Raw genomic sequence first — 13,957 nt, 5'->3', positions numbered from 1 at the left:
TCTAAAATTAAAGTAAACCTTTAGAAATAAAGACGGGAAGATATTAATAACTAATTTCAAAATAACTAATTTCAAAATAAAATAACAGAACTATACCCAGAACCATGAAGTCCTGGTCCCAAACTGGGTTCCAAAATTGTTAGGATCAAAATGAAAGCTATATATATTATAATATTATATAATATTATAACAACTCTATATAAATTTTTTTTTATTATTATTAAAAAAAAAATCTGGTCCTTTGACAAATATAGTTGGCGACCCCTGCTGTGGACAGACAGTAAATACTTGTGGTATCGCTGTAGTACTTTGTATATAACACACATCTGTGTTGTGGAGGAGGTGGATGCATGTTTGACTATGTCACCTGTTCGATGGTCGTGAGCCACTCGGTGCTGGGACTTCAATTGTTTAATAAAATGAGCTGTGATGCTGCCATCTAGTGGCTTTCACTTTCACATACCGTCATTTTTCCCCAAAACTAATTTCAGGGCGCACATCATTTGGCGAAACCCAGGCCTTGTGTTATCGGGTTTCCGTTATCAGAGGAATTTTCCTTCAGAATTTAGAATTCTCTTTAAACAAAATAAATGACTCATTCTTTCACTGCGGCCAAGTACCAAACGACCCTCAGACCAGAACCGGTCCATGGGCCGAGGGTTTGGGACCCCTGCTTCAGAGGATCCAGCGTCTAAATCTTTGCGTGAATTTGTGCTTTTTGTCCAGAATATCTTACTGCACAGCTGACAAGATGCACGACAAAGTGTTCGCCTACATCGTCCAGAGCCAACACAACGAGGCTTTGGAGTGTCACGCCTTCCTCTGCACCAAGAAGAAAATGGTGAGTAAAAAAAACAAAAACAATGATATTTTGCCATTCTGTAGCCATGATAATATATTGATTCCCCCCCCCCTCCCAATGGCCTATAGCAGAGGTGGGCAATTAGGTCCACAAAGGGCCGCAGTGGCTGCAGGTTTTTGTTCCAACCAAGCAGCAGCACACCTGTCTTGACTTATTTAATCAACTGCCATGAGTCTTCAGACAGCTGATTGGTCAGTCAGTGTGTTCTGGACAGGTTGGAAAAAAACCCTTCAGCCACAGCGGCCCTCTGTGCCCAGGTCTGGCCTATAGTATTAATAAGGTATTGTGAAATGAAATATTGTAATATTTCAATGTATCAATATTTTCTTACAGCCGTCCTTACTGATAAAATCCAACAATTAAAAACCAAGTGGAGGTTTCAGTGACTCAGAGAGACCACCTGGTCCTGATAACAGTACCAAGTACCACTGTGGTAATGACTTTACAAAGTCATTCGTCATCATTTCTATTCAGTACTTTGATGATGTCACAGGAAACACAACACTGCAGTAGGAGGTGCTCTGAGGATTCAGACGCAGAGTTGTCATCGTGATCTCTGGTTGACACACAGAGTTGAGTTCACTGGTTACAGTTTCAGCTACAGTGGCTGCTGACATTGTACCACCTGATGAGGTACAACCACATCACTGCAGTATCGCAATATTTGCCGCCACTTCTTGTCGTTGGTTGCTCATTGTTGACCTGGTCCTGAGCCTCAGCTCATGTCAATCCTGATTGTCACAGTTTTTTCATCTTCATTTTTTTTATTTTCGTCTCAAACAGCCATGAATTGTGGCAACACGGTGTCATTCTGGTATTCTGCTATAGTACTTCAGTGACTTTCTGACGTCTTGTCATCACTGTGGGGTTGCTAGGCAACTAGATTGCTTCCAGCCGATAAATGCTCCAATAGTGGACCTCCTGTTGTTTTAACACTTTGTTATAAAATACAACGTTTAAAGTTACGACTGTTAAACATGTCAAACTGATGTATTTACACATCACTACTGAAAAACTAGTATTTTTTTTAAATCAAACTATTACCACTCCCCCCATGATAGACTTATATATAGATATTTTTGTGCTAATAATTCTGAAGGCTTGCTGCTGCTGCTGCCAGTGTGAGAAAAGTGAGTCATGTGGATGTTAGTTTTGGGAACAGCGAAAAGAACTCTGCTGTCGGTCACACTTTTCGTGCAAATGTTTAAGAAACAAGAAAAACTAGTAAGAGAGAGAGAGAGAGAGAGAGACAGAGACAGAGTCGAGGGGTGAGAAGGTGGAGGGTGTGGATGCTGTCCTCCCCAAGTTCACATTCTCTCGATCCCTGGAGGTTTGAAGGAGGAGGGTTCCTCTTCCTTCCTCCCACTAATTCAGTTCTGGCTCAAAGGTCACGTGTCCTCCCAGTTTAATAAACACGTTGTCATAAACTCAGTGGGTTTCTCCTCTGCTCCTCCTGAAGTGGCTCCGTGGATCCGTGCCCCGTGTCACTGGTCACTTCCTGTTTTCATCCCAGGTCGAAGCACCTGGACTTCCTGTTATTGTCCTTCCTGTGTGACCAGATGATTGAATGTCGGGTTCTTTGGGTTCCTTCAGCCTCTGACCGTCTGTCTCTCTCTGCCTCCTCCAACAGGCCCAGGCAGTGACCCTGACCGTGGCGCAGGCTTTCAGAGTGGCGTTTGAATTCTGGCAGGCTGCCAAGGAAGGTACGCATGGTCGCTCCTGAAGTCCGCCACGTAACGGATGGATGAATGATTTCCTCTCCTTCCTGACTGGTGTTGCTGACTGAATACTATATGGCGCTGTTACGTATTGTTTTACCACATTCTTGCCAATACGATACAGGGTCAACAAAATAACGACATATTGCGATTAAAAAAAAAAAAATCATAATGGGTATTGGTTGAAAGAATTTCTGTTGCTACATCTTTAGCTGTAAGAATCATTTTTACAGTTATTGTTAAAATCGAGTAGTAGTAGTTGTAGTAGTAGAGTAGTAAGATTACTTATGATATGTATCACGATACAGGGGCGTCGATACGATACATTGCGATACTATAGGTGCCACGATAAATTGAGTCTGATCCTAGTCTGAGACTCTGCCCCCCCCCAGTGTGATCCTAGTCTCAGACTCTGCCCCCCCCCCTCATTGTGATCCTAGTCTCAGAATTTTTTTTTCCACCCCTGATACGATGGTGTCCAGAACTGGACAGTGATTCAGTTCCGAGTATGAATTTTCATGTAATTGATCTCAAAAATGTTGGTTTTGACCGTGACCCCTGCTGTAAGGTCAATGTCAGCCGTTTGAATGTTCCGGCAGGAACGTCTCCATCGATCTGTTTCCTAATCGAACACTGGGGTTGGAGTTATTTACTGACACACACCTAGCTTAGCCACGGCTATCTGTTAGGAGCGTTTCATTTTAGGACCTAAGAGCTGAGAAAACAGGGAGTTCGTTTGTATATTTTCATTTTGTATATTTTTTTTATTCAGTCAGATTCCTGCGTTCTGTCTGTGTGGTTCTAGAGCTGCGGTACATGAGGGGGGAGCCCCCTCACCCCCCCATCATTTTCTGTTCCCTCTCCTCCCCCCTTGTTGTGCCACTTGCATCAGTTTATTATAAGGAGTGAGCAGAGAAAGGGGGGGTGGATTTAGGAAGGGAGGTGGCAATAGAGGATGAGGGGCGGGGCAAAGTGGGAAAAAATGGAGTTATCGTGTGAGCGTCAGGTCTCGGTGTCATTGACTCCTGTGGAGAACGCTGAAGGTGAGACGGTGCTACGTTTGTTCCCAACACATTTCAACTGTTTTAACTATTTATATTTTTAAAGCAAAATATTTTCTACAAAACCAAAAACTGAATGAATGCCACCTTTTAAGTCTTTAATTTCACACTGTCTGCTTCATTTTGTTATTTTCTCATCTCTTCCCGTTCTTCACCAACTGATGTGGAAGAACTGGTGTTTTTTTTTCTTTTTGTTTTTTCTTTTTTGAAGCAGTGACAGGAGAAATGGCATTGGGTAAAAGCTCCCTGTCTGAACGGCGTTCTACTGTACATTCGTCTGGTTTCCCTGAACTCCCTTCACAAACTTCCACAGTGGTTCTCCACGGTCCACCACACATTCCTGAACCACATTCCTCCAGATTGTACAACTCCCTTCATAAATCTCTTGGAAAGTTGTAAAAACCACAGCGGGTTTTCAACTTGGACGACTTCAAAGATTCTTCCATGTTTGTCTCGATGTCTTAACTGTACTGGGACCGGCGCCACCCTCTGGAAAAGCCAGGAGAGTGACACTGGGAATAACCCTGCCATCACTGAGTTACCTGAGCGCAGGGTAGTGTGACATCATCGCTGTTTTAGTCTGAGTGTCTGCGGTTGACGTTTTGTTGACCTGGACTTGAACCAGACCAAAAAGTCTGCAGTACCACTGTCCGTCCACTTGTGGTGCCGTGTCTGTAATGGTCAATACACAGTTTGTTGTTTTCACACACTGTGGAAAACGGTTCTAGTTCCACTGAATCTCCTGGATCTTAACATCCCATCATCAACTCCCAGCCTGTGTCTGTGGGTGCTCCAACCTCTGGTCAGCGGCCCTGGATTGTGTCAGAGCAGACTGACTGAGATCAGGACAGTCAGTCAGTCCAGGACTGACTGACTGTCTGACTGACACCACCGTCAGATTGTCTGTTCAGGTCTGTAGACTGATGACTGTTGTTGAGGACAAGAACCCAGTCCACCTGGTCCTCAACTCCACGGTTGAGCTGCACCAGCAAGATCGGTTAGGGATGTGTATTAGCGAGAATCTGACGATATGATACGTATCACGATACAGGGGCAACAATAACAATACTATAGGGACGGTGATGTATGTATAGTTTTTCTCCCCCCAATGTAACTGTAGTCAAAGTGTCATCTGTCAAGTCATCAAAACCAGGAATATTTGACTGGTAGTTGGTGATTAAAAAAATCAGTACACTGATGGAGAATATTGATACAGTATGGTGAACCAAAATATCGCAATACTTCAATGTTTCAATTGATATTTTCTTACACACCAACGACTTCACAGATTCTTCCATGTTTGGTTCAATGTCTTAACTGTCGTAGGTTTCTATCAAATTCACAGTCGATAATAACGCAGTAAACAAGTACAGTAATACCACAAATACAGTAATACCACAAATACAGTTTGTTAACTCTTCCAAGAAGTATTCCTCATTTACGTTATGACGGCGTCCAGACAGACGTCCTCAGTGTCTGTCCACAGATGTTTGTAGTCACGGTCTTAACCTCGTTAGCCTCTGGCTCTCACTAATTTGTTTACACTCACTTCACACTTGGTGAGTTTCTAGCAGACAAAGCAGTTCCTTCAGTGATTCGCTGTAAGCAGAATTCAAAGCACGCTCCTCTTCATTGACTGATTTGTTTTTTTTTTCCTCCCTCTTTCTTTTTGTCTCCCTTCGTTCGCTTCAATCTACGCTGCACAGACAAAGAGAAGCGGCTGAAGGCGGGGTCAGACGGGGAAGGAGCCAGTACCTCCCAGTCCGAGAGCCTGGCCAGTCTGGGCAGCTTGAAGGGAGGGGGTGAGTCACCATGTTTTATACATTCTCTCCCTTCTGCCTCCATCACCCTCACTGCTCTGTCTCTGGGGGGGGGGAGGGGGGGTGGGCTATTCAGCCACCTGTGAAGGTTCTCCTCCCAGAGGCGGAGGGCGGTCGGTGCACACTGACATTTTCAATGGTTGAGGATTTAATAAATACTGTGGGTCGATTAGAGATGTCCGATATTAACTTCTTTCCGATATGAGAAATGTCGCTATTGATACCGATACAGGCCTGGTTATATAGATTTATTTATCTGCAATGCTGCCATCTAGTGACCTTCATTTTACTATACAGCCGTTTATCCCCAAAACTATTTTAGGTCACAAATCATTCGGCTGAATCCAAGCGTTGTGTTATCAGTTTTCATAATCGGAGGAAAAACCAATTATGATTCTAACACATATTATTCTGATATCGGGCCGGAAAAATCTGGCCCCTGGTGAAATTATATTTGAAGAGAGAGTTTTCAAACCTCAGTGAGGACAAAGTCCTGCGCCCCAACACTCCACGTTTGTCGAAACGGGATGAATCGGCGCTATAGCACCAGGATCACCAGAGCCGTATCGTCACCGTGTAAACAGCGCCTCAGTGAGCCTGGAAACCTTCAGACGTGATCAGGATCAGGATCAGGATCAGGATCAGGATCAGGATCACTCTGCTGCCAATCGCTGAGCCTCCATCAGCCGATCCTTTCCTCCTCCTTCGTTCTCTGGGGGTTTTCCATTTGACAACTCCAACATCTGAAATTACTAGCTCCGTCCAGAGCTTCCTGCCATGGAGCCAGGTGCCCATGGAGGGGGGGTCTGTCTAAATCTGCTGTCTGAGGCTGTGACCCTGGAAACGTAGTGTTTTATTACCTGACAACAACCGTCCTCATTGGAGGGACTATTCCACTTCCTGTCCAGTACTGCAGTAGTGTGATGTCATCAGAGTGCTAGTTTGAAACCCCGCTCCCAGAGGTCTTCACTTCCAGCCTCACAGTTGTTATAGCTCTGTCATAGAGTTACATTTATGTACCCTTCAGTGTGACTGATTCAATATTACCCCCCCCCCCCCCCCACTCTCAGGATAAGTCACATTGTTGGTGACTCAGCTCTCCTCTGGTTTCAGGACTCACTTCGACTGCATCGTTCACAGAGCTGAATGTCGCAGTAACTAATTGGTAGTGTTTAACTTTTCAAAATATTTTCTAAAACCCAATAAATACTTAAAACTCACTAAATTCTCCCCAATGTTTGTTTACTACTCCTCCACGTTCCACAAAAAACTAAAATAAAGTAAAAAACTGAGGAATAACAACCTGTGAAAGTCTGATTTAGCTGTAGATTAATCGCGATTAATCATCATTCTATAATATAACAAAAATGTTTTTTTTCAAATGATGGTCGTGTGCACAACCCACGCTGACTAGACTAGTGTGGGTTGGTACTCGTGGTACTAATTACTGTAATGTGTCTGACACAGTTAATGAGCGACAGGACAAAAAACCAAACAGATGAAAACATTTGGACATTGTTTATAACGATCACCGTTCCTCTCATCACAATCTCAAATTCCGGCGAACTCTACCTTTAAGCTGTAACTTGAAGAATTTGTTCACAGGAGTTCTGACTTGACGGAGTCGTACGTTTGAATGCTGACTCTTCAAGGCTCGGTGCTCAGGTCACTGCTTCAGAGTGTTGTGGACGTAGGAGGAGCCGTCGATGAGTCGCTGTCCTCAGTGGACAACATTAGTCCAAAGACTCGGTGTTGACCCACTTCGCTGGTACACATTTGTTGTCATGTTATTATTGGTTATTGGCAGCAGGTCACATGATTATAGCTGGGATCCAGCACCTGTGTTCACCTGTTGCTTCCTTTTGGTTGAGAGAGAGGAAAAGAGGGGGTGAGCGTGGGTTGGCGTATTTTTGTTGATCTTTAATTCCAGTTGTTATCGTTGATTTAGCAGTGCACTGTACTATGACTATCGTATTTTCCGGAGTATAAGTCGCACCAGTGCCCTCCAGCGGCTGTTAGTGTGAAAATAACAAACACGTGAAATGGTGTATTTTAATATATATGTCACAAACCCAGCCAAAGGATGAAAAAAGTGGGACTTATAGTCCAGAAAATACGGTAACCTTTTTTGTTTGGTGAATAAATATTTTGATCCTTTGAATTTAATATTTTGATCCCAGTGAATTTTTGAGCCACTATTGAATCGACTACAGTCCTGAAGCTACGCTGAAATACGACGTGAAAATAAGTCGTTCCTGTTTTAACAGCTCGTCTTCTCCCTTTAACGTTGCAGAGGTGGCCACAGGAGAACTTCTGGACCTGGCTGAGGGAGCCAACGTGACGCAGGAGCACTCAGGAACAAAGCAGGGGGAATCGGATCCCCCTGTGGTGCACAACCATGCCACGGAGAACAACAACACAGTATGGGTGAGGCGTGACTCAGGCTTCAGCTGGTCCGGCTGGATAAGATAGAAAAAGGGAACTTGTTCACACGACACTGTAGCAACCAGTCAGACCTCCAGAGGCTGCTGCTTTTACAGCAGTCGCAGGAAGTAACTGGTACTTTTGAGGTACTCAGTAATGAGCAGTATTTTAGCACCGACTCTTTTTTTTTTTTTTGCTGATTTTAATTTTCTGGTGTTACATGCCGAAATCGATTTTTGCTGATTTATGTTTGTCTTAAATGAGAGCGCTTACAAAAAAATAACTTTTCCTGAGAAATGAAATCCGAAATCAACAGACAAACACTCTATATCAGTGTGTTTCAACCTTGGGGGCGCAACCTGAAGTGGGGTCACCTGGAATTCAAACAGAGTCGCTTAAAATGTTTAGTTAATTGAGCAAAAAAGCAATGCCCGATTATTATTATTGGCCCGATATTAGCATAATTATGTAGTATCTTTAAAAATCGTTATTGTTTTTTCCTTTGATAATGAAAACCCGATTAAGCCACGCCTGGGTTTTGTCAAATGATGTGTGCCCTAAAAATAGTTTGGGAGAAAATCGGCTGTATATGAAAAATGTCTAAAAAATGTCTAGACACACTAAAAAATGTTTAGACACTAGACAGTCACTAGATGGCAGCATTTCAGCTCATTTTATAAATCTATTTTAATAATCAGTGGATTGTCTGCTGAATGCTGGTGCAGTAACTCATACAGTGGTTTGTACTGATAAATAAATACATATTACCAGACACTTAAGAGTATTTTAATTCAGAGGTGTGCCCCTAGGGGGTGCATGGCAGAAAATAACTGAGAAACACTGCTTTAACCTATGACTTTATTGAGCAGGTGGCACATCTTTAACCACCAGGCCACCACTGCCCCACTATATCAGCATCGGAAATTAAGTGTTGGGACGATATCGGCAAAAACTTTGCCTCTGGGGTCGCTGAAAATTTGTAATTTTAAAATGGGGTCACTCGGGTTGGGAACCTCTGAACCATATACACGACCAGGGTTAGATCACTGGTCAGTCGACTGGTACACCTGTACTGTTTGACCTGTATTCCCCTGGTGTGTGAATTTGACCTGTGTGTCGTCTCTGCTGCAGGAGCTGGAGGATGGTCTGGACGAGGCGTTTTCAAGGTGAGTAACAACGTTGAATTTGTGCCCCCTAGCCCCCACCCCATAGCCCACACATGTGGGCCACCTGCAGCCTGGGCTGCCTTCACTGCCAACACTGCCTCTCCCCCCACTGGGCTCGCCCCGGTGCACTCTCACAGACAGGAGACAGGCTCACTTTACCGGCCCTGGCGCCGTCACCCCCCACCCTGAGTCATGCAGCGTTCGTTGGCTCCGTTCAACATAATCTCTGCTCCACACGCTGATTCCTCATGAGCTCTGTGAGCCGGTGATTACCGCTGAGAGCTGCCGTGGGACAAATTGCTTGGTGTTTATGCCGTAAAACTGCAGGAAAGTAAGTGATTTTGTTGTAGTAGTCGTAGTTAAATAGGGGGAGGGGGCGGGGGGAGTCAGGGTCTCATAACTTTAACGTTATTGGATGATAGCTCGTTTTCTCTGCTGAAAATCCTGAGGCTCTGCCGACAACAACGAGCTAACCTCTGGCTCCCCCTGATGGATGTTTGTGTGAACTGACACCTCTGCGTTCACGGCGTCCATAAAAACGCCTTTAGGCTCACATTATTGGATCCTTCTTCATCACCTCTGCTAATTTGACAGCAGCTTCTTCACCTTCAGATTTGGCTCCACGGGCTGCACAGTCAGACGACACCGTCAGCTGGAAATGTGTGTGTGCACACACACTATAATTACACCTTAATGCTGTTAATCTCCCACTCTGTGATTACTGAAGGGACTTGGAACATGCACAGAAGAGTGTAATATATCAGGGGTGTCCAACTGTATGGGTGTGGACCAGTATCAGGCCGCACATAAATAGAAGGAATGAAGAGATTGAATTAGATTGTTTTTTTACTCATGTTAGGTTGCTTGATATTTTATTTTGAAAAACACTCCTTGCCATCTGCTTCTCTTGTCAGCGCTGACTCGTTCAATTTTTTTTTCTCTACTCTGAACTAAATGATGAAGGTGACAGTGTATAAAGGCAGGACCAGTGACAAACATCCACTCACATTCATGTTTATGGTCATTTTAAAATGACCATTGAACTTAATGACTCGAACCCCTGACCTTTTCTTTGTAAGGCAAGAGCCACTTACCAAGTGTGTAGTCACTGTACTGTATACACTGCATGTTTGAACTCTCTCACTTGGCTGTACGTGCAGCTGTGTTTTCAGTAAACGGCTAAGTAACGTTAGCTGTGTCAACAAATGACGTCATAATGATCTGACTCTGACTCATTCTCGACAGTATATGATTGTCCTTGAGATTAAAGTAGGCTCAGCAGTATGTCGATGGGCCCCCTAGCGGTTGCAGACTATCCTGCGTTCATCAGTTAACCTGGGTTAGTCTTAGTAACCTTTTGGGAAGAAAACTTCAAGAAGTCAAAACGATGGTGCAGCATAATAAAGACTTCCGTTTAACCTTTTGGGAAAGTTAGATTTGAAAATGTTAATTTCTCCTTTGTTGAGGAGGAACACAGTCACCGTAACACGTGACTTTAGATCTTCACAGTTCTTCTCATTTAACGTCTCCCGGTTGTTAGGGTGGACGATTTAGTCTTGTGAGGCTGCACTGCCATCTGCTGGACACTAGTGGTAGTACAGCATCGCTAGTTTGCAGCGCACACTTGAGCCAAGGCAGTTTACTGTGTGAAGGCAGTTTACTGAACACATGCTCCTAGACCTGAACTCTTCTTAAAGCTGTTTTTTATATATATATATAAAATTTAATTTGAAGTGAGTTAGCTGAGATCATTCAGACTGCAGCTGTTGCCTGACTTGTTGATGTTTCTGACTTTGCACTTTCCTCAGCCGCAGTCTGGATAGCTTTGAATCCTACTCAGGTAAAGACATCATACATAACGTGGTGACTTCAACCTCATTCGTTCACAGTCAACTTCAACATCCAAGCCGTCTCATCTACATGGATGTCAGCGTCCAATCCGATTTATTCAGACGTGTACCCTCATTGTTCTCATTCTTGGCCATAACCCACTAACACTGTGTAGCTCTGAACGTCCATTGTTGTTCCACAGAGTGATTCATCACAGATGAGGCTCAGAGACTGAGAAGTCTGCGTGTCCACATCTTCATCACAACATGTCTCTGCTTCATCACTGTTGAATGGAAACTGATTTCCTGTTTCACTAAATGCTGTCTTTACAGCAGTGGAATATTCGCTGCTACGTTAACTAATAAGAGGGTTGGGGGCTCGACAGTAGTCCTTTTTAGAAATGGGAGAAATAGGAGGCAATAAAATGTTTGGGAATTACTGCCTTAATCTTAGTCTGAAATGATTATGATTAACATGATTAATGAGTCATTTTAGACTTGGTATGTAACGATGCATCGTGAATTTCTAAAAAATGTTTACAAATGCGTGGCAATTCACATCGCATCAAAGGCACGAGGAGTAGGCCGCGTTGTCATACATGACACTACACACGCTAATACAGTAGGTGGCGGTATGCGTCTAAAAACGTTGGTTGTGAACCACTATTAAACCAACCACAGTTTGTCAGGAGTTTAATTCACGTAGTTTAAAAAATTGTTAAACCTTATGGTGAGCAATAAATAAATAAATAATCCTGAATTGTATCGCGAGTGAAGCATATCGTTACATCCCCAATAAAGACGTATTCGTTTTCCTAACTTCTTTAAAACCAGGTACTTGGTAGTATTTGTATTTCTGTTACACACAGAGGACCTGTTGACGTCCTAGTACAGGCATGGCCAACCTGTGGCTCGGGGGCCACATGCGGCTCTTACGTTCATGTCGAATCTTATGTTTGTGTTTTTTACGCTATGTGAATCTCATGGCGATGGGCGTTGACGCAAATTACTTAGGGAAAACCTGCACTGATGAAAAGATGTACGCATGAAGTTACACGGCAGTAACACGGTAAAAATTGTGGCTCTTAGCCTTTTGGCTGGTTGGCCACCCCTGTCCTAGTCCTTGTGTGTCCGTCACTGTTTTTGTTTTTGCCTCCATTGTCCATCAAGAGAAATCAATGGCACTGATTACCAAAGCTGCTCCTAACCAACCACTGTCTTCTTCTCCCCCCCACAGACTCGCTGAGTCTCGCACTAACCCCCAGGTCCTGGACATTGGGGTGAACCCTCAGGACTTCAACACTGAAGAGTGCCTGTCCCCGGGCAAATGGGACCAAGAAGACATAGATTTTGCTGCACAAAAAGATACTTTCGGGTGCTAATGTGCTGCCGAGAAAAGGCCGACAGGGACGGACGAGGACACACGGTGGTTTATGTATGACGTGACGACCTCCTCCTTTGTGCTGTGAAGTCGACGCGGCTGTGCAGACTAGTGGGCATCTGGTGGTATTCCATCCAAAACGAGGTCGGCTCACAACAGAGGCCAAAGCAATACAAACGATTATTTACCATTTTCTATGGAGAGAAAAAAAAAAAGTTATTTAATGTTTGCTACCGTCAGTTTATCACTTCCCTTTCTGTCAGTTTACCAATTCACTGTGTGTTACATGTTTTGTCTGCTTGTGTGCGTTGTACGCATTAAATGTGTCCGTGTGTGTGTACAGCAGTAGTGTACATACTAAAATACTTCGAGATTAACGAGGGAGTAAAGTGGGAATAAAGGGTGAAAAACAAACGTTCTCAGAGATGGAGAGATGGTTGAGACGCTTCAGGAGAAGACCTCAGCTGTACTGCTGCCGTTACAAATGCAGTTACAACCGATGTGGTTCAGAGTCGCCCCCTGCTGGTGGCTCAACAAAAGCTTTAAAGAAAACGTGTGTGTGTTTGGGGTCAAAGAGTGCGTGTGAGTGACGGAGAAAATCACGAGGACAATCTTATTTTTTACTAATGCGAAACATATTTTTGCGCTGTGTAGCATTCACCTGACGTTACAAGCACACGTTACATTGAAGGGAATTTTAAGGCCTCTTTCTGCTACCTGGACTGCTGGAGTCATGATGATAGAAGACTTTGTGGTGAGTTCTTTTCACTGTTCAGACTGGACTGATCCGAGTGGTTCTGTGTCTCTCTGACATCAGTCTTTTCTTTGGTCATGCCACTAATTTTCCATTTGGTGATTGTGGTTCATGTCTTGATTACAAAAACAAAACCATGGATCTAAAGAGTTGAGTGTGATGTCACAACACCTGTCTGTTAAATTCACCCTGGCATTGACTATAACAGTTTACTGTTTTTTTTTTAGGGATGCCCGATATTAACTTTTTGCCAATATTGTCCAAATATTAATTTCTGATGCGGCCATTTTCCCCTAAAACTATTTTTAGGTTGCACCACTTATTTTCTGTGGTGAAATCAACACGTTACCTATTTTTATTGTACAAAATATTTTTTAAAACTATTCCAGCATATTGAGTAATTATGTAACCGATGTTACATAATTATGCTAAAATCAGGCCATCCTGTTGACATCCCTGTTGTTTTTCTGAGTATGTGTTATTTTTATCACCTGGTTATGTATGGATTTAATTTAACTCATTAATTTACATAAAAGTCGTTAAATATAAATTTGTGTGATTTTTTTGTTTTTTATGTACCCATTCTCTAATCCTGTCCAGAACGTACTTACAGCGACATCTATCTGTGGGTGTAGAGTCATTCTTAATCTCCAGATCAGGTCTGTGGGTCAGTGGTTGTGAGGTTCACCACCGTGATGTTTCCTGTCATCTCAGTAGTGATGGGAAGACCGACTCTTTTTATTGATTCGAATCTTTGACTCTCGAACACTAAAATGAACGAGTCGTCAACGAATCTTGAACTAATCATTTCATTCGTTTTACAGCAGGTGGCACTTTAGCCCTATTGTGGGCGTTGTAAAGAAGGCTGCGGTTCTCCGACACTAAATACTGAAGGCAACATGGTTTGCTTCCGCTGACAAAGTCTACAAAGTACACAAAATG

General features: G+C 43.4%; 2 protein-coding genes across 2 annotated transcripts in view; both read left to right on the top strand.

Moving 5' to 3' along the window:
* Nucleotides 1-13,565, top strand: part of ldlrap1b (low density lipoprotein receptor adaptor protein 1b) — a 32,065-nt gene extending 18,500 nt beyond the window's left edge. The window contains exons 4-9 of the mRNA XM_008314005.3: nt 727-841; nt 2,493-2,565; nt 5,348-5,443; nt 7,755-7,888; nt 9,017-9,051; nt 12,118-13,565. Coding sequence (XP_008312227.1) covers nt 727-841; nt 2,493-2,565; nt 5,348-5,443; nt 7,755-7,888; nt 9,017-9,051; nt 12,118-12,262 — 598 coding nt within the window. The 3' untranslated portion in view covers nt 12,263-13,565. The remainder of the gene's footprint in view (nt 1-726; nt 842-2,492; nt 2,566-5,347; nt 5,444-7,754; nt 7,889-9,016; nt 9,052-12,117) is intronic.
* LOC103381345 (NACHT, LRR and PYD domains-containing protein 12) overlaps nt 12,695-13,957 on the top strand; it is a 15,326-nt gene continuing 14,063 nt past the window's right edge. The window contains exon 1 of the mRNA XM_025058568.1: nt 12,695-12,843. Coding sequence (XP_024914336.1) covers nt 12,695-12,843 — 149 coding nt within the window. The remainder of the gene's footprint in view (nt 12,844-13,957) is intronic.

Source organism: Cynoglossus semilaevis, chromosome 1 (genome assembly GCF_000523025.1).
Source record: "Cynoglossus semilaevis isolate Cse_v1.0 chromosome 1, Cse_v1.0, whole genome shotgun sequence".
Lineage (NCBI taxonomy): Eukaryota > Metazoa > Chordata > Actinopteri > Pleuronectiformes > Cynoglossidae > Cynoglossus > Cynoglossus semilaevis.
This window is presented reverse-complemented; position numbering and strand designations above follow the sequence as displayed.